The sequence below is a fragment of the Lemur catta genome, chromosome 22 (assembly GCF_020740605.2).
Source record: "Lemur catta isolate mLemCat1 chromosome 22, mLemCat1.pri, whole genome shotgun sequence".
In the NCBI taxonomy this organism is placed as follows: domain Eukaryota; kingdom Metazoa; phylum Chordata; class Mammalia; order Primates; family Lemuridae; genus Lemur; species Lemur catta.
Window position 1 is genome coordinate 19,126,857 of NC_059149.1, and position 21,114 is coordinate 19,147,970.

The 21,114-nt window shown below is 36.8% G+C and overlaps 2 protein-coding genes across 4 annotated transcripts in view; one reads left to right on the plus strand and one right to left on the minus strand.

The window, feature by feature from the left end:
• VPS37A (VPS37A subunit of ESCRT-I) overlaps positions 1-3,865 on the plus strand; it is a 28,117-nt gene extending 24,252 nt beyond the window's left edge. For 2 of the 3 annotated variants that reach the window (XM_045535484.1, XM_045535481.1), the window contains exons 10-12: positions 372-515; positions 1,553-1,633; positions 3,280-3,865. In XM_045535484.1, coding sequence (XP_045391440.1) covers positions 372-515; positions 1,553-1,633 — 225 coding nt within the window. In that variant the 3' untranslated portion in view covers positions 3,280-3,865. Of the gene's footprint in view, positions 1-371; positions 516-1,552; positions 1,825-3,279 lie in introns of those variants that run through there. The other variant, XM_045535482.1, reaches the window with a different exon arrangement.
• Positions 3,866-6,793: 2,928 nt separating this feature from the next.
• MTMR7 (myotubularin related protein 7) overlaps positions 6,794-21,114 on the minus strand; it is a gene marked incomplete at its 5' end in the record, with an annotated part of 60,816 nt that continues 46,495 nt past the window's right edge. The window contains 7 exons of the mRNA XM_045535486.1: positions 6,794-7,725; positions 11,054-11,180; positions 12,338-12,478; positions 13,741-13,941; positions 15,657-15,706; positions 17,520-17,645; positions 18,999-19,108. Of these exons, the coding sequence (XP_045391442.1) occupies positions 7,363-7,725; positions 11,054-11,180; positions 12,338-12,478; positions 13,741-13,941; positions 15,657-15,706; positions 17,520-17,645; positions 18,999-19,108 (1,118 nt within the window). The remainder of the gene's footprint in view (positions 7,726-11,053; positions 11,181-12,337; positions 12,479-13,740; positions 13,942-15,656; positions 15,707-17,519; positions 17,646-18,998; positions 19,109-21,114) is intronic.

Below are 21,114 nucleotides of genomic sequence, written 5' to 3' on the forward strand. Positions count from 1 at the left end.
AGCCCACTCTTAAGAGGAAGGGATTATACAAGGGCAGGAATACCAGGAGGGTGGGATCATTAGTGGTCATCTTTGGGGGCATCTATCACAATGACTTAATACCAGAATCCCTGAGAGGACAATGATTTTCCAAGTTTTTCTCATTTAATAGTCTTCAGCCAGCAGATGGGTTTCTCTTGTGTTAGGTATCTACCCCTATCCAAAAGCTGAGGACCCAGGTGGGGCCTTATAAAGTAGCAGATTTCCTCAACAAAGAAGCTTGGTGAGACATATGACAAATTGCTTCTCCATACCTCTACCTCATTTCCTCTCCTTCTAAGGAGTTTTTCTGAGTATTATAAACTAATATCGTGCTTGATTTTCTTTTTCAGAGCTGTAGTGCCAGTGCCCTGCAGGCAAGATTGAAAGTAGCTGCACATGAAGCTGAGGAAGAATCTGATAATATTGCTGAAGATTTCTTGGAGGGAAAAACTGAAATAGATGATTTTCTCAGTAGCTTCATGGAAAAGAGAACAGTATGTAATGCTCTTTAGATGAGGACCAGTAACAGTGTAATATCAAATTACTTACATATACTATGAATAAAAAACATCAGCACTTCACTGAATTTGAGGTGTGCTATGAGAGGAATCTGAAAAGCCTATATTGAAAATGATAACAACATCTTACTATCACTTTAAACCTGCTTGTCTTCAGTACACAAGCAGGTAAAATCTAGTAATAGTTCTGTTTCAGAATTGGTAGTATCTGTGTCCTTCTGTAATAAAGCTGGTAAGTCAGCTTTAGTCTTCATAGTTGTAATATACTCCTTAATAACCTGTTTTACAAATTTTTTAAAGAGAATATCTATAAAGATTATAAAATAAATTTTTAAGATATTATTGAGAACATTCTGGAACAGTTTATGTTCTGATATCTCCATTGTATTTAAAGAAAAACCCAAAAAGTCTGCTTAATAGTTTCTTGCCTTTTAATGGAGTCCAAAATATTTACGTAATTTCTCTGAAACCTCACATTTTAAAATTAATCTTTTGTTAGTAAACTTTATAAAATGTACATTCTCTTGTAGCTCTCTCCTGTTAAAGCAGGTGGGGCAGATTTTATCATCCCCATTTTTCATGAGAGAAAATTGAAGTTCAGAGATGTTATGACTTACCTATGGTTATAGCATTCGTAAGGCATTGATGTCTGGTCCATTATTCTTTAATACTATATCTCTGTGCTTTGAAGTTTGTATTTGTTAATTTCCCTGGTTAACAGTAGCAGAATTTATTTCCATATTTTTGAAACACAGATATTTGAAATTATATAATCAGAGAACTGATATAAAGGATCAGTGTTTATTCTGCATGTTTGCAGACAGAGGCTATCTTCTAAACAAAATTAAATTTTTTTTGCATTCTTAAATTCTCAGGAATTGTATACTACCTTAAACGTTCAAAATTTGAAATAATGTCAACAGGTTAAAAGACTCTTACTTCTGTTATAATGTAGGAAGTAATAGGCACACCTTTGGAAAAGTAACTGGTATTTTAAATAATTTATTTTCTAGATTTGCCACTGTAGAAGAGCCAAGGAAGAGAAACTTCAGCAGGCAATAGCAATGCACAGCCAATTTCATGCTCCACTATAGGTAAATTATAATTTGGGTTTGAGTCTCAAGGCTATTGCATAAGTATTCTTTAATTGTAATGTTCTTAATAGTGCCTGTTCATCCAGCCTTAAGCATAATTCCGACATTATAGCTATTGTGCTATGTGCCATATAAAATGCTTTGTATTTTATATTAAGCATAATATTATATAAGCATATAAACAGTAGAAATCTTTTGGATATTTTCTCACTGTGATGTTGGCTTGAATGAAACATTTTTTAACATCAGATAGCTCCTTATGTAGAATCATAAGTTATAGTTAGTCCCTTTGTCTCAGCTGGCAAGTACACCATATTACTTGGTTGACGTATTTCTCAGTAGCCTCCTTTGTCATTTCTTCCTTTAAAATGAACTTCCAGTCAGTTTCTTTTCCATCTCACACCAGGATTACTCCAATAATTTTCTGGCTGGTCTCCTGACTTGAGAGTTCTCTTTCCTACATAACACTGACAGGATGATCCTAAAAATACCACTTCTGTGATAAAATTTTCTCTGCTCCAGAAGCTATATAGTCCCTAGCAATGACAGCATCAATACCAAATATCTCTAGTTTTAAGATTTCTATCATCTGGCATATGTTTCAGATAATCCATTTTAATTTTCTCTTTTCCCCTTATGTTGTCTTACATGGCATATTCTTCCTTCTACCACCATATCTTTGGTTGGTGCCTTTACCTGATAAAGAAGCCTTTCTTCCTCTTCCATCTATTTGGTTTTAGGAATGATTTGGTTGTAAGAACTACTTCCCACCTCAGCAAGCTTAAGAAAAAGCTTATGTTGTTGGGTAATTTAGGGATTCATTATAGAGCCAAAATGAAGGAAAGTACAGTCACCTGAGAGTGAAAACACGAGAAGCCTCTCAGTAACCAGAACAGCTCCTCCTTTCAGACCCTTTCTGAGGTTGCTTGTTTGCCTGTTTCTCATTTTTCCATCTCTGGTTTGGTTTTTTTGTTTTTGTTTTTTTTCTCTCCCCCCCCTCCACCACCCCCCCTCCACTCCACCCCCACCCCCGTCTCACTCGCCCTTCAAACCTTGCTGCCCACAAGCCTGATTATATCATGTGACAGTTCAGACAGCCAGTGGAGACTAACAAGAGTCTCCGGAGTTTCAAACATCCCTGGGAAAGAGGCTGGCCCAGAATGGGTGGCAAGAGTCATCGTGGCCCAATCAGTTTGGCCTGGAGATTGGTGTCATGTGGTCCTCCGCCCAGGAGACTGGACTGAAGGAGTGGACTTTCAGAAAGGAGCGTGAGAGGTTCCCTAAAACAGGGAGTGGGGTTCAGGAAAGGAAATGACAGGCATTTCTACTCTCCAGTTCAAACTCATCTGCCTCGTGTCCTTCACATTAGTGCCTACATCGAATTGTTTGATGTTATTTTCCAAATCATACTATAAATTCCTTGAGAATTGGGGCTGATTTTTGATGCCAAGTTTGCATTTCCCACAGCTTAAGATGGTGGACACTGAGTAAATGTTTGTTTATATGAACATGCGAGAATCCTCTCCTTTCCCCTGTTCCCTCATAATCACATTATCTTCTTGTAGGTAAGTATTAATTAGAAGAGAATGTAAAGGGATGGAAAATTATCATCTTAAATTAAATCTTAGTTTGTTTTTTCTTTCCAGATTTTCCTGCAAACATGAACTGCCAAGAGAGGAATGGGACACAAAACTAAACAAATTGTTTTATATTTATGATTTGCAAATTGGCATTTCATCACAGTGGCTAAAATCACAGACATACTATACAGATTGTATACAGAACTGAGACTGATTTTTTTACAGATTAGAATGATTGCTGCGATCTTTGCTTTAAGGAATTTTTCTGCACTATTTGCACTAAAAAATGTTTATTTATTGTCGATAAATACTATCATATTTAAGTTCCACTGCTGTTCCTCTTATTATTAAATGACTATGCATGTAATTTTAGCTAGTTTTCAATATTTTATAAAAGTTCATTTAAATTTGTATTTTTAATTTGAAGCTGTCTCATTTCTTTATCAAGAATGGTATGTTGTTTCCTCTCAATCTTTTTTTAAAAACTATTTCAACTGTGGAAAGACCCTTATTTTTCTTCTTTCTGGATGATAAAACTTTCAAAAGCAATTTGTTTTTAAATATTCACGGTGTCAGGAAACACCAAACCTGCCAATATGCCACCTCAAGAAAGTAACTTTTAATACCTACAAGAAATCAAAAGAATAAACCAGCTGCTTTTATATATTATTTTATTTTTAAAACTAAAAATGCATTTAAAAAGCAATACAATATTTTACCTTATAGAAAAAAATTGCCTTTCACTTAAACCAGCCCAACACAAACTTTTATGCTAGTTTTAAAAAAATAAGTATCTGATAGGTTTATGGTTGGATAGAATATGCTTTCTAAATTGCTGATATTAAATTTAAAAACAATCATTTTGTTAATAGTAAATCTAGACAGAGAGTCAATGAATTTTTCTGACACTTGCTGTGAGTTAGATTTTCGTAAGTGCAAAATATAGTAATAAGTAAAATTAATATTTAATTTTTAGATAATCCTAATTCTTAATGAATTTGAATTTTCTCTTTAACTTGTACTATGTTTAGCAATTTGCTTCTATCCCAAGTCACATATTCCATGGGTAACCCTAAATGAACTATGTATCTCAGGCTTGGTAAGGTAGTATCTAAATTATAAAACAACAAAATGCATAGTTTTATTTAAATTTCATCTCAATATGATTGTCATTCCAACACCAGCATATAGTACAGATTATCTTCATCTTTTTGTTTCTCCTATACATGTTTGTAACAATTGAATTTTAGGAAAAACACAATTATTTTCTTAGAATTGAAAAATGCTTAATATTTTAGTCTGTGTTTGTGGAAGGCAAATATTTATACGGACTATAAAGATACAATATTGTATATGGAAAATAACTTATTAATTGCTTGTCTTCCTGGCCCTGTGCTAACGGCATGCTGTTTAATCTTCAAAATGACGAGATGAGGAAGGTATAATTATCATTCCTGATTTATGGATGAGATAACTGAGGTAAAGTGAGTATTTCAAATTTGTAAACAGTATTATACTGGAAAGCTTAAAAGTTATTAGACTATCCAGGGTAGAGATTTGTCACAGATAGATTTTAAAGACTAATATCTCAAAATAGAAGAAAGTTCTAAATCAATGAAATATATATATGTGTGTATATATATATATATATATATATATATATATATATATATATATATACACACCAACGATATCCATTTCAAAGTTGGAAGAAATTTCTAGGAATAAAGTGAGACTGGGTAATTTGTATCAGAATAGAAGTTGTTTAGAAGTGGGTTTGATCATAATTGATATATGACTTCAATTGAAGTACAGCTCAGATTAACTTTTAGAAGAAAGTGAACTAATTCTTTAAAATTCAATTATTGATTTGCTGAATTATCAAAATTCTAACCTATATCAAATTTACCTTGAACTGTAAATATTAATAATTGGGAAGTAACAGGCCTGAATCAATACATAGGGAATCCGTATGCCCTAATATAAACCATTCATTGCCCTAAGTAAAACACTTCCTGATTGATGTTTGATTTAAAATGAAAATGTAGTGTTAGAGATTTTAGTCTTGTTGGATTGGCCATGCTCCTTCAAGGCTCTGTGAAACCACAATAAAGTTGCAATAAATGTAACCTTTTATATAAATTTCAGTGTTAGGTCAACTTATATTAAGTAGACTAAATGAACATGTACTTAAATGATAATGTCTCATAAAAAGGTTAAAGGGAATGAAAAAAGTATATGGCTCTGATGTGGAAGATACCACGTTAAAAAATTAAATTTTAAAATAGCATATATTTATACTACTTGCTTTTCAAAATAAATGCATAGTCCTATGTGGTATAGATCCTTTGTCATTTTTATAAAAAAAGATTTATTATTCTTTTTGTAGACATACACTGCCAAATGGAAGAAATTAAAGTCGCATCCTCAATATCAGGCAACAAAGTTTCCAAGAATGGATAACTAAGAGAATGGCTTGAAGTGAGTTATAAAAATGTGAAAGCCATTACCACTATCTCCTAAGTTTTTATCATTAGCAAGGTATTCTCTATTACATACAGTATACTGCAGAAAATGAATAAACATTCCTTATACTTAATTTGGAAACAGTCCAACAGAGAATGCTCAAATTGTATATTCTAAAAGAATTACACTTGCTTTTTTATATTAACATAGTACTTTTATATTACAGGTTTCTTACATATTATAGTTATTCTATTTTTTAAATATGATGAACAACACAATTACGCTATATTATTTCATTTATCTGTATTGCTACACTCCTTCCAAATCTTTCATACTGGAGACATGCACTGTCACTTTCTTGCCCTTTCCCTTGTTCTTATTTCAGCAAAATTTAGTATATTCTCCTATAAAAAATTTCACATATTCAAAATATTGAAGTAAATTATAAAAGTTAAGTTTAAATCAATCCCTTTACATTCTAGAATGTACTAATATTTAAAAACCATACAGTGCAGTTATTATTTAAGTTTTTCATATCAAAAGTTTACATCACCCAGTGAAGTCTCATTGTTTTTAATCATAACAATAGGAGAATGATTCTGCCTCACATGTACATCCTTACAAAAACTCTTTTCAGAACTAACTTTGAGCAGTCAGTGGTCATTGGTGTTACTAATGTTAATTAAACCATATTAACCAGTTACATAACTTCTAAAATGATAAGTGACAAAAGTCATGCCCCTCATTAAATAGACATAACAACCAAATTCTCTAGTTCTTAACAGGGATTTTCCCTCACTGATGTTTTATGCTACTAACTTTACAGTGTTACACTTCAGGCTCTGTCTGGTGGTTTGCCCACACTACTGGTAGTATAGTCTCTGGAACAGTAATTAAGAGGTTGTTATTAAGAAAGTTAATATGATTTGAATTCATGTGTAAAACCCAGAGAATGAATGTTGTGCCTACTATGTTAGGTATTAGACCAGTGTTCGTCAAAAAGTAAGTTTTAGTGTTTTTTAAATGATGAGGAAAAACAGAAGAGATTCCAGAGAAAGGCAACAAAATTATTATTACAATTCCAAATATATTTAAGGAAAAGGTCACGTGATTATTATTCCTGAAAGATAAGCTTCACATAAACAATTACAAAGCTTGTCAAAGCTCCTGAGGAATATATCTATTAACTTTAAAAAAAAAAAATCTCAACAATGTGCCCTTTTTTTGGAAATATTGATAACAGAGTCAGAAAGAAAGGTAATGTAAAATGTTTAGTAAAATAAGAGGACAGATTTAAGATAACAGGTGTGAGGGTAAGGGGTTGGGGCTTTTTGAGTTGCTGCATGCTACAATAGGAGGGTTTATATTGAGAACTTCGGGGAATGACAGAAATAATTGCTCTGCAGTGAATACGATTCTCATAGTCTAGAATGAGTTTCAAAATGTTGAATAATTTTCCTTATATTCGATAAAAGAAATGGCTACTTCCTGTCCTCCAATATCTAAAGAAACTAAGACATTTTTCCCTTTTCATAGCTGCATTTTATAACTCTCAATACCATGTACCATTTCTTGAGGTGTTTTTTTTGTTTGTTTTTGTTTTTTAATTTTAAATTGCACCGTTCCCTTATTTTTGGAAGTGTTTCTTGCGTGTCCTTTACTTTGGAACCCCAAAGGGAAACTTCAAGCAGTGAGAAACACAGCTTCGTCGGAATCGCGGTCCTTGCCACTGTCCTCACTCGGGGCATGCTCGCCGCCACTTGGAGACCGACAGCTCAAATCCTCCACCCCGGACTCTTGGTCACTGTTGGCTGACAGGTCTGGATCTGAGCTTTTCAAATTGTCTTGGGTTAGAATCAGAGCAGAATCCTCGTCACCTTGTGAAGGGCTCCTGGACGGAAATGACTTCATGTTCCCGCTGTAGTCCTGGGGAGTGTTGGCTGTGCTGTTGTCTGAGGTGGAAAACCCTGAGTGTCTGCTGGGTTCACTTTGCTTACTCTTCACTTTAGTATCATTTAGCTGGACTTTCTGAATTTTTTCCAGCCTCTAAGAAAGAAATAACAATATTAGGGGGAAAATCATAAATAATTTACCTCTTTTTATATATATGCATGCCTCTAATACTCATTACCTCCCAGCTGGGTATAATGTTAAGAACGTGGGTTCAAACCCAGACTTTATGACCTTAGACAAAATCTGTGAAGCTTGCTTTCTTCATCTTTAATGTAAGGATGATAATACCTGCCTTGACATAGGTTTTCTTTTCTATAAATGTAAGCAAAATACAACACAGGCAAAGCACCTGGCAATCACTAGTCTCCCTCCCTTCTATGCCTATATGGTTTATATAATGCTTCTCATCCCATGAACTCAAAATACATTTTTTAAAAATCATTTATCTAAAATTTTAAGGTAAGTGAATTATATCTCAGCTTAAAAGTTAAAGTATACAATTCAGTCATTTTTAGTATATTCAAAGATTGTACAACCATCACTACTAATTCTAAGACACCCCCCCCCCCCGGGCCAGAAAAAGAACCCCTCATACTCATCAGCAGTCATTCCCACTAACTGACTTTCTATCTCCATGGATTTGCATAGTCTGGACATTTCATACAAATGGAAGCAAACAATATGTGGCTTTTTGGGTCTGCCTTCTTTCACTTAGTTTATGCTTTCAAGGTTCATCCATGCTATATAGCATGTAACCGTACTTCATTCCTTTTTATGGCTAAATAGTATTCTATGACATAGGTATCACATGTTTCTCCATTTGACAGGTCATAGACATTGGGGTTGTTCAAAATACATTTTACCCGATTTCATCCTCTGATGTCAGCAGAGGAGGTGTTATACGATCAAGTATTATGTATTCATTCAAAAAGCATTCAAATTATGTGCAGAAGCACTGTGCTGGGTAATGTGAGGAACTGAGATAATTACGGACCCAGCCATGAAGAACCTGGAATGTCATAGCAAAGAGAGGCAGAGTTTGCATAGTGCTGGAATTGGGAGGCAGAAGTTATTTAAGGGGGAAAGGGTGGCATGGTTAGAAGGAAGAGAGCAAGCTTCAGGGAAGAAAGCGTTTTAACAGGACTGTGAAAGAATTCAACTTGGACATTCTGGTGATGGTTAGAAAGCATTCCTGGCAGCAGGGACAGTGAAAGGAAAAACACAAAGGTAGGAAAGGTGTAAATTGTGTCCAAGAAGCAGAAACAGTTAAATTTTAGGGGGGGGAATAGTGGAAAGTTGAAAAGGTGGATTAGACTGGGTTATGGGAAAAATCTCAAATGCTAGGCTGAAGAATTTTGACTTTGTTACAAGGAAATGAAAGCCAAAGTTTTTTAAATTAAGGTACATTGAGAACTCTAAAAATCATTATTGGCCGGGCGCGGTGGCTCACACCTGTAATCCTAGCTCTGGGAGGCCGAGGCGGGTGGATCGCTCGAGGTCAGGAGTTCGAGACCAGCCTGAGCAAGAGTGAGACCCCGTCTCTACTAAAAATAGAAAGAAATTATCTGGCCAACTAAAAATATATATACAAAAAAAATTAGCCGGGCATGGTGGCTCATGCCTGTAGTCCCAGCTACTCGGGAGGCTGAGGCAGTAGGATCGCTTAAGCCCAGGAGTCTGAGGTTGCTGTGAGCTAGGCTGATGCCACGGCACTCACTCTAGCCCGGGCAACAAAGTGAGACTCTGTCTCAAGAAAAAAAAAAAAAAAAAAAAAATCATTATTTTAACAAGAAGAACGCTGGAATAGACTAGTAGAACTAAGATTTTCATGAAGTTTTGATGTGTTTAGAAAGAATAAATAAAACTAGTCCAATAATGACATGAGGGGACTTTGAACAGCAAAAGGTCAAGCTTCTACACCATGGCTCCAGAATTCTAAAAACCTAACCTGTGGCTCATTCCAGTTCTCTGTATGTATTCTTTAATGCAAGGTCTCCCAGTCCTAGTGGCAATTCACAATCATTTGTGGCACTCTAAAGATTCCCCCTAGTATCTCTAGGCTTAGCGCCCAGGCATTAGGATTTTTTTGTCAAGGTGGTGATTTTGATGTACAAAAGTGTTAAAAAGTACACCAATTATGTAAAACATGTTAGAGCTTCCAGCATAGGTCCAAAGATGTTTTGTTGGAACGTGGCAGATTTATATTAGAGCAAGATTTATGCTTAGGCTCAAAAGTTCTCAAAACCAATAGTTTAACTTTGTGAATCTGTTTTATCTGTCTGGCCTCAGTATGCACTTGAGTTTGCAACTCTAAATTCAAGATCATCCATGATATTTATGTCTTGAAAGGCGATGTTTCCTAGAATATCATGGGAGAAAGAGAAGAGTCAATCTCACCAGCTACCTCTAAATGACCGTCTCTACTGTTGGGGACCTTAAACCACAAAGCACCATTTCCCCCAGGCCGTCATTTTCAGTGGTGACCTGCAGGTAACTATCCACTGGGCACAGGAGCAGACTTAGAATTCAGCTGGTGATTTTTCCCAGCCCTAAAGGAGGAAACTAAAAGTTCTCTTCTAGTCACGTTGCTTTACGAGGTATGATAAAGTACCTTAACTACTGACCGTTTCCCAGACTTCATCTTAATATTTTTTTCTATACTACATATGACCTTTTTTTTAAAAAAAAAAAAAAAAGCTCTCGTTATGTTTAAAACATTGATTCTCAATGCAGAATTCAGGTTCCAAACAACAAGAGTTTACTGCCAATTCTTGAGCAAGGGAAGGATGTGATCGAGTTTTAACAAGATAAATTAGCAAAATGAAGCAAAGAATCCAAGTGGGTTTGGTGCTCACCTAACCTAGTGTGGTATCACTGGAAACAAAACCATCCAATCAGGAAAAGCCTTTAAGTATATTATAACCTCTCTGTTCAAGTAGGGGGAAGTTACAGAAGCCAAAAAAGTAGACTTTATGGTAAATCTCACCTATTAGTTACCACTTATAGACTAATATTGTTATATAATTCTTAAACGTACAGCAATAGATTTTTTACTACAAGTGCATGTATCTGATTTTATCCTTTCACTTTTTTACTTTTTTTCGCATTTTCCAGAAAGAATTAATTTTAGTGCTCTCAAATAACAGTAACAAAAAACATTGACCTATAATAGGAGCTGCCAACTACTTCAGCAAACTGGCAGCAAGCCAGACGCCTGAAATGTATTAAATGCCTAGGTTTGGGCTTCAGTTACCTGGGTGCTCACACCTGGATGGGTTGTGTTTTAGATTTTCCACTGGCTAAAAATACAAAATGGTTATATTGCCACATTTTACCTACCAAGTCTTGAGAGGCTTTCACGGAGCCCTGCTCTTCAACAAATAAACACAGAAAACAGACCAACATAGCAAGAGTGTCTTACTTCTTCCAGGGCCTCCAGCTCCTCCTCCAGCTGCTGCGTTTCCTCCTTCACTGCCATCAGGTAATCCGTAACTGACTGTCGGGGCTGCATCCCCTTTTCAAAGCGGTTGTACATTCCACTCCAAAACCTGGAAAGGATGGCAGAGCTTTATACCATCATACCACAATCTGAAAACTCACATCCTCGGGTCTTCTCAGGTTTCTTTAATATCAAAGTCTTAATAGTAACCAAATGCAAATTACAGGCTCTAAAAAGCCACCACTTAAGGTAATGATTTCATATTGATGTTTTCTTTTTCTTCAGTCAGTATAAGCATCTTTTGGGGAGAATAAGTTCAGGAAGAGTCTACTTGTATATATGGTACTGAATTACAGACACATAATATATTTTTCTAAAATAGAGGGAAGTGCCTGTTACCATTTTCTTTTTGTATGAAGAAAATGGCTGTTTTGAACTTCGAAAATCAGTGATTGCATAGACTCTTCCAGCTGCAAAAGAAGTCTTTTAAACTTGTTTTTTGTTTTATCATAACCACCAAAAATTGACATTTGCATTTATAATAAATCCTATGCAATAAAGCATACTGGAATGCAAATGAGAATAAATGGTGTTATCATATAGTTATCCTTAGACCCACTCTTCTATTTATTTATAAAAGTATTAATATTCATTAAGTGTGTGTCAGGAGTAAGGAGAAGGAATTTAGTTTCTCAGTTTATTCTGTGTGAGTCTTTTTGTTGACCTCTGAGTTATTTTTCTTACACAAGCGTAGGAGGAAACTAGAGGATAGAATATATTTATCCATATCTAGTTCATACCTAGCAGAACCTATATGATGCTACACTGCTCTCCCCATCTCAATATATACAATCTTAAAATAATTTATTTTCGTAAGGGAAATATTTCCACCAGGACTCAATTCAGCAGAGACTAAGAGGTAAGGCTATGTCATACTTACTATTGAAACTTGTGATTCCACATTTGACTTGTAAGGCATTTCGTTTATTCTTTTTCTTTTGTTTTTAAAAAACAAATTGGAACTTGCATTTTGAAGGTATCATTATTATAAAATACCAACTTCTGAAGAGAATTCCACATTTAGGAGGAATGAAGAGGGAGAGGAGACACTGGCAAAAATACCACATCAAATACTTCCTCTGGTGTGAAAGCCTCTGTGTCCAAAAAAGCCTCAAAGATTAGTGTTTCATATACTTTGGCCTCCTAATGTTAAACAGTACCAGTATCCAAGTTCCTACCATAGAAAGTTCCTAGAGGTTTACCTACTTGTACATGAAGTTGCATGGTGTTGTGGGCAGATGAAGGCTTCCCTGGGTCTGGCTGTGATCAGCTCTAAACAGAGGATTCAAGTAGTCAGCCCGATTCTTCCACAGGTGAGCCCATAATGAGTACGTTCTTTCTTGAATTCTGTTTTATAAAGAAAGTAAGTCTGAAAATGACCTATTTTGGTTCTTACAAATAGCAGATGAGTGATATTAAAGCTGGAAAGGAACTAATAATCTGAATATGAAGTATCCCTGTTCTGTAGAACAGAAATTTACCATCTTTGTGGCTTCCTGGTATAGTGGAAGAACACTGTAATAATCTCAACTTCTCTACTATCTGTACTGGCCTTGACAAGATGTATAATTTCTCTGAGTGGGAAAAAAACTGCTCTGTAACTTTTGGGGGGCAGGGAGTTTCCCCAAGTAGTCACTGAACATTTATAATTTGCCGGGCACTAAATGTTCCACATGTTTTCTCTCATTTAATCCTCACTGAATTCCTATGAGATGTGTCCATTTTACAGATGAGGAAACAGGAATAGAGAGATTAAGTAGTTTCCAAAATCCCATAGCCAGTGAGTGGAAAAGCCAAGATTCAAACCCAAGCAGATTCTATTAGAACTGGCTGGTCAAGTGCAACAAACTACAAAACTACGTAGGAAAACAAGTGAGCCTGAAGGATGCACTCTGCTATTTTTAAATCCTCTCCATTTATCAGGAACTGCACTTAAAGTTCCTTGGAGAAAACAAACTAGTATCCACTAGAAAAATTAATTTTCTTTCTGTTCAACTCAGCTAATATAAAACTACTGGAGTCTATTTTATTTGAACTGATCATTCCCAAAATTAAATCTGATATTGTACACACTAGTTATAACCATTTTATTCTATGAAAACTTTAAAAATGTTCTCTCATTTGTACTTCCTAAATCACTTTGTTTATTGTTAAGTTTTTGACTATAATTTATTATAAAGTCCACACTTCATTCACTTTTACCCTTGGATAAATCAATACATTTTAATCTGAATAAATGATAGCTCGAGTTTCAAATTTGCTTTCCCAGTTATATTTGCAATTCTTATTATGACAGTATGTCTACCAGAGATGTCTAACGTTTTACCTTTTAAATGCAAAACCTCTGTCTGACTCCAGAAAGTGTTTTTTTAGTGTTAGTGTGTCAAGTCTATCAAACTGTCTGTATATATCAGGCAGAAACTGGGGGAGAAATGAACCTGTACATGTTTGTCAGTTGATGGTATTTAAATCATTTATGAAATGATGTCAGTAAAACATCATATCTGTCAGTATAGATATGTGCCAAAATGAAACAGTCTTCAAAATTATGAAAGGCCACCTGAAATTCTCAATCACCAGAATCTTTAGATAAACACTAAAACACTTACTTGAGTTCTCGTCTCTCCTTTTGGCTGTTACACAGGAAGTTTCCAAACTGGCAGGAGTAAATGTGATGTTGAATGTGAATCAGAAACCTCTCATTGAACTCAAAGGCACAGGGAAATTGTTCCATTAACTGCCAGACGCACTCAATGAACTGGTCAATAACTGGAGAGATTTCTTTTGGATCACCATCTAGATTGCCATATCTATAAAACAAAGTATTACAGACTTTTTAAGGCAAGCTGGTTTTTTTTATATATTAGCTATACATATAAATGCAAAAAAAATCATAAAAGCAACCCTAGTTCCTAAATAAATCTTATCTTAAAAACTTGGAATGAAGAAATTGAAAAATAACTTGAAATTCAAAATTTCCAGAGAAACTCTGTAGTGAAGATCTGGACAGAAGGGACACGTTCATGTTATAGTTACAAAAGAAAGCGTTGGTGCTAAAGATAAAATTCAAGGAAATTATCCAAGGAAAAAGGGCATTCTTTAATTCAAACTTTAAAAATACATCAGAGCTTTTGGAATGCATCTTTTACTTTAATGAGCGACTAATGAGAGGGTGAGGAAGAAATGTATAAACAATTTTAGGGTGTTTCACTTTTGCATTGTTTGTTGGGAAGGGATCAGGAAGAAAGACAACTTGAAAAATTAGTGGTTTCCCAAGTTTCTAGGGATATTCCCATCACTCGAGCAGAGTTGCAACTTGTCATATAATTTTATTTTCACGTGACCACAGATTCTACATATGCCTTTGTATCTCCCATATCTTTCTTTTTCAAGAATACATGAAGATTTTCTCCCTAACATTTGTCTTGATTTTTAAATGACAGAAGCCTCGCTCTATTATGTAATTTTTACAAAGACTCCAAAAGAGTGCTCTGGTGCCGGCAAAGACAAAATAACAATATAGAACCTCATCTTAGTAATGGATAGTCAACTTAGGAAGAGAAATGAGCAGTGATCAGTTTAAGAGTTTCTCAAGAGTAGAAACATTAGAAAGTGTCTGGAAACTTCTCAAAAGCGTCAGTTCCACTTACCTTTGGTAGCTTTAAAAACAGTTGCCTGATATATACTATCTAATGAAATTATTAGTAACATGCTGCCCAAATTTAAATTTTAGCACCAAAAGACTAGGCTGAGTACACCTACAACATTTAAGATTCAGAGATTATAAAACACCAGAACATAGGACAGGCATTATTAACAAATTATTTTAACAAAAGGAGGCTACTGGCTCCAAAAACAATAGCTTCTGGTTATTGAGGGACTTACATGGGCCAGTCACGGAGCAAAACTAGTTATACTTTTTTAAAATTCTTGCTACAACCCTATGGAAGGAGGACATCCCCATTCCACAGATGGGAGACCAAAGGTCAGAGAGGACAGCAAATACCACAGCCTGGATTTGGAGTTAGGCTCCAAAGCCTGAGCCACCGTCCTAGGTTACCTCTCCAGAGACATATGGGACAAACTTCACTCTGACAGAGATGCCTTAGGACCAGCCCAGTTTGATTCCCCCTGTGAAAGATCAAAGAGAAACTGTCCCACAGGCATTTTACACTTTGCAGCCTAAAGGGAATGTTTGTGCTTCCAAAATGGAATAATTTAATAAATCAAAGGTATAGATAGAAGGAAGAGAAGGCTGATCCTTTCTAGGTCAATTAATAAGCATTCTGTGTCAATTTAACAGTTAGTTCTACCCAACTATTTATTACCAAGAGTAATCAGCTAGAACTTCATTTGTCTGTGATACAACTTACACAACAAAATTTGAACTTTCCAAGTAAGATACAACAAAGTAAGAAACCTTTCAAAAACAACGCTATTTACCCCCAGACATTCAATTGAAAATTTCAGAAACAGTGCTGTTATTCTAAACATTCAAATCAACAGATTTTTCAACATTACTTACCTGTGATTAAACTTATGACCAAAGGAAATCCAATCCTTTTCAATTAATACCTACACAAGAAAGAATAGAAATATCATGGAGAGAGGCAAATGAGGCAAAATAAGAGATCACTACCAATAATGCGGAAGAATTCAGAGGTACATGGCGCTGAAGTCACTGTCGTCCAGGTAACCTGCAAGTGAATGAGCGCACGTCATCCAGCAATGTAGAGGTGCAAATGCAAAGGGCAGGGCTGAACTTCATCCATAGGAAAAATACACGGGAGTGGATGTGTGCAACGTACCACCACCCAGTGACTGCTTCCTATGTGCCAGGCGCTGCTCATCTTGCTTTCCGTGTGATCTCATGTGATTGTGGGATGGGTGCTACCATTCGCATTTTACAGAAGGGGAGACGGAAGCACAGAGAGGTTAAATATTCACTTGAGATCAAACCCTCGGAAGCCACGGTCGCCACTTCATAGCCCAGACCCCATCTCTTAGCCAATATGTGATGCTTCCTCTCAGTACAATGCAAAATACCAATCTTTTTACAAAAAACAATTAGGAATGTTTTCCAGTGATCGTTCCTACACATTAGAAGAATTCTAAAATGACGGGGTTTAGGATAAGCGTATTAGAAGTTTCAGCCCTGGAATTAGGGTTAACATGAATTTATAGTCTGGAACAGTCTAGATTTTTAAAAAATGTTCAATCAAATGATATGGAATAGTCCTATCAATATCACCAAGGCTCTCAAGTGGCCAGAGGTTTCCCCTAAAAACAAGACTGACTGGTTGAAGTCTGCCCTTGATGACTCTAAAAGGCATTTTCTTTGGGTTCTAAATGTAATGGTTTTAATGGGGCACAATTAGAATGAGTCAATGGCAGAGAAGGATTTGTACAGGAGAGGGGGCCCCATGGCAGCGTGTACCTGGGAACTTCTCCACTCTCTAAATGTAAATGGAGGAATCCCGCCTTCCTGACCTCAGGGGACTGAAGCAGGAGTGTCACTCTGAAGTCTCGAGGCTATCACAGGTATTTGGAAGTTCCCGGACACTCCCAAAAAAGAGGGGGAAGTACCCAAAAAGAAGCCTGCCTTTTCTCTCTTGTTCCCAGGGTGTCAGTTGCCATGAAAGGAGATCTAGCAGTAAAGGTGTTCTCTTAGGGCTCCTTTGTCAGCACCCACCCCAGCATGGATTCGGGATTCACTGAAGCACTTTTCTATCAAATCATGGCTGAGAGGCTAATTCATTTCTGAAGAAATTATACCCAGCTTAGCCAAAATTCACCATCCCAGACAACTCCACAAGTATTCTACAGTTGGAAGCAACAAGTCACATTTTGACACATACCCAAAAGCTTCAAATTCTAGGAGAGGATATACTTGGAATTTCAGCAAAGAACCAGAAAACACTGGGAAATTTTCAATATTCTCATCCAGAGTTGCAAAGGACTACTTAAAAAATAAAACCTGGAAGTGAAAAGAGTTTTTCCTCCCAAGGACTTTTTGCACACACAATGTAGAAATTTTTTTTCTCTAAATATGCTTTCTGAAAAGTGTTTTGTTATATATTTGTGTCACCTCAAACTTAAAATACTTATTAGCAAATAATGTATAAAACTTACTGTTTTACAAACTACTGGATATATATTTGCCCCAAAATTCACATTCAACAGCATTAACTTGAAATGGTTTCAGTATCCCAGAGATTCACCTCTTTATCCAAGCCTATTTGACTTTTTCCTCTTTAATCTTGCTGAGCTACTAAAAGAAAAATAAATGCTGATGAGGAAAAAGAAGTTGCCAATAGCTATGCAAACAGAGGTCCCTTCCGGTCAAGGCACTGCCACTGGGGATGGCCCAGCCAGCGGCCACACTCACCATGAAGCCCCTCAGAGTCCGGTAGTGTGGATCCAGCAGGAGGCTGGCCACAGAGCACACCTGAGCCGTCCTGTCCCAGCCGTCAGAACAGTGAACCAGCACGCTTGCCCCTTCCTCTGCAACTGCCTAAAAAACAAGGATCAGCAAAGATTCACAAAGAATGGCAATAAAAAGGAAAAACGTCATCAGAACTAGCTTTGGTTATATAGTTACAGAACAAAATAGGCAAAACAAAACAAAAAAAATGTTCATTGATTTACTAAGTGTTTGTGTCCCTCCTAGATAGGGCACAGCCAAGGAGTGGGTGGCTTGGTGCTAGCAGCTAAAGCTCTCTTACCCGCCCATTGGATCCAGAAGCCACCGCTCAAGTCACCTCCAATAAGTGTATGTACTAAATCAATAAGAGTACGCTTTCTATGCAAATGCATTCTCATGCCATATCCCCAGCCCACCTTCAACTCTCTTTCCTCCTCTGCGGGTTTCCAGATGAATGGAATGGTTTCCAGCCATTTCCAAAACAGAAAAGGCACAAAAAATTATACATTATAAAACGATGAAGTTACAGATAAAAGGGTAAGTGCCAAGTAATGGACCCAGGGTGGGGGAAGGAGGGGAAAACCAAAGCCAAAATTATACCAGAAAAATCTCTACTAGGAAAAGAATTTCTATTTCCTATTGCGGATGCACACACAATTTTTAGCTGAATATCTTGGCAGGCAACATAAATTGGGAAACATGACAGAGATTTCGCCATAGCATTTATTACTACCTCAAGTTCTATTTTTATTTATTAACTTTCTGTCTCCCACCCTGGAATGTAAGTTCTGTGAGGGAAGAGATTTGACCTGGCTTATTCAGCATCGCCTCCACGGCACCTAGAACGCACCTGGCACTAAATAAAAACTTGTTGAATAAATGATTGCCTAATGGAGGGAAACATACCATGTGATCAGAAAAGACGTGGTTCTCTTTAGGTATAAATCTGAGAGGAATTTATTTTTTAAAAACACTGAACAACACAATAGACAATGGATTCGAAAACAGCTTGCATCAAAGTTGCAGCAAGATTTTTCCCATGGCAGAATGGAATCTACCTGCCAGCCACAGGAACACGACTTTTGCACATGCCATGACTAAAAGGAAGGATCTACTGGATGTAAGCCTCAAGCCCCTGTCACTGAAGTAACTCACGTTTGGTTGTGTGCTCTCCTACAGAAAATCCTTTCCTCCATCCAGGATTAAGCCTAATGGGTAATATTCTGGAAATATTTTACCATATGACCACTGTACTGACATAGTATCAATGGAGCACTGTACACTCATAAAATCACGTCTTCGGAGGTCTGCAAAGCCAGCTACCCATTCAATGCAGTGCAGCTTAGTACAAGGGTACTGAGAGGGAGGAACAAGATGCCCAATTTGAAGTCAGGGTGGCTTGCTGGTCTGCCCCTGAATTTACTTCCCTCCACGGCTGCATACCTTTGCGATGAAGATTCCTGCATCCATGATGGCCTTAATGTGCCTTAACCAGCCAGAGTTCTCCAGACCCCACAGGAAATCACTCATGGAGGGAGATTTAAGTTCACACACTGCAAGATAAATCATGTTATAAAAGTGAAATTCAGACACTCTCTCATTTTACACATGATAATATTTTACATTTAGTGTGCTAAAGATTCCTTTGTTATAGCAGATATTTTCTGGAAGAACTAAGTCTAAATACCCAAGTTTTCTAAACTTGATTCTATTGAACCATTTCAAGCAAGGCTTTTCTAGCTTCTTTGGTCATGGGAGACTCTGTATCTATCTTCAGGTATTGTATCTGTAAAGTTGAAATCCTAATATTAATGAAAATCATCACAGTAAAGGTCTGGCAGAAAACACCTATTTACCTTTCCAGTAAAGATATTAAGGAGCCTTTGAGTAAAGAGCGCCATGGAAGAAAAATTATAAAACAGATTCCAGCACTTACTCAGAACTCTCCATCACCCAACCACTTCAGATTAGGACTGCTGTAAAAACACAAGAGAGAGCTGTCCTGGAAGTCTTAATGGCAATAATCGAACTCCTCTTACCAATAACCCCCACCCAAAGGGAGTAAAGTTTGTAAACTTTAAAATGAGACCTATACCTCTGAGCCAATTCTAGAGCATCAGGTGAGGGGTTTGCCCTTTGATTGAAAATGAAGAAAACCTGGGATCCCAATGATACCTGTATTTATATAACTAAGGCAGGTGTGTAAATGTTTCTATAATATTATCAACCATAGCCAGGTGTAGTCCCAGCCACTCAAGATGCTGAGGCAGGAGGAACCCTTGAGCCCAGGAGTTTGAGGTTACACTAAGCTATGATGATGCCACCGCACTCTGTCTCAAAAAAAAAAAAAAACGGAGGAAAGAAAATTGAACCTCAATCCCCCTCACCCACCTTTCATATTAAAAAAAAATTATCAACAGTAACTTTTATCTCAAGAGCCTTTTATTTAACTAAAGTATGAAAAAGCTTTAGAGCTATGTTCTGACTACATATCACAAATACTGCATTCTAAAGTCTATGAGTTTTACACCTATAAAGCACTATTGGGGAGTCCTATCAATCAGCCAATGAAAATTAAATAATGATCTGTACTTTTTCAGTTTAAGTATATTTTGTTGTACTCTGTGATACAGGGAGCTCTATTTCCTACTCCCAGCTCCATCAGTAATTAGCTGTGTAATCTTGCACATTATTCAACTCTTTAAGCCTCAATTTCTTCATTTTTAAAAGAAGGAAAGCACACTACTAAATTATAGCCTTCCAACTCTACGCTCCTAGATTCAACTTTGTTAACTCTTTGAAAGCACAGTGTATATGGAGCACATGGCAACCATTTACAAAAATATTTATCAGCTGACCTGCCCCCACATATGCCAGATAACAGAGGATTCACTCTGATTTTCTGCAACAAAACAGCCACGCAAAAAAGCACAAGTAGTTAAATTGAATCATAGATGACAGCAATGCTGAGATTCCCAGCAAAGGCCCCACTTAAGGAAATCATATTATGAATGTGTTCAGGCAAGATTCCAAAATCTCCCATCCAGAAGCCTGCCCACAGCTGGAGACGCAGCTCCAAAGGCATAATAAGCAGCTGGGGAACTGAAGTCCCCCTGGCATGGCTCTGGCTCAGAGCACTGTCCCTCTGCTATCTGAAGTCACAGTATGGCCCCCACCCCACCCCAGGCCCAACATCACAGGCAGGATGACAGGACCAGTATCTGGTAAAGCACATGCAAAACAGCAGAGGAAAGGGTGCTTAGCTGAAGCCCGGGGAAAAATACACAGATTGAGACACAGAATCTACAGCTCTATTACTCAGCTCCGTGGCCCCGGGTACTCAGCAGTGGGCTGAGTGTTTCCAAGCTTATAGTTTTAGTCATTAGAAGTTATGAAATATTTACACACATAAAGATTAACAAATCATGTAACACATCCAATGAAATATTACCCAGCCATAAAAGGAAATGAGCTATCAAGCCATGAAAAGACAAGGAGGAAAGTTAAATGCGTGTTGCCAAGTGAAAGAAGCCAGTCTTTCACTGAAAAGCCTACGTAC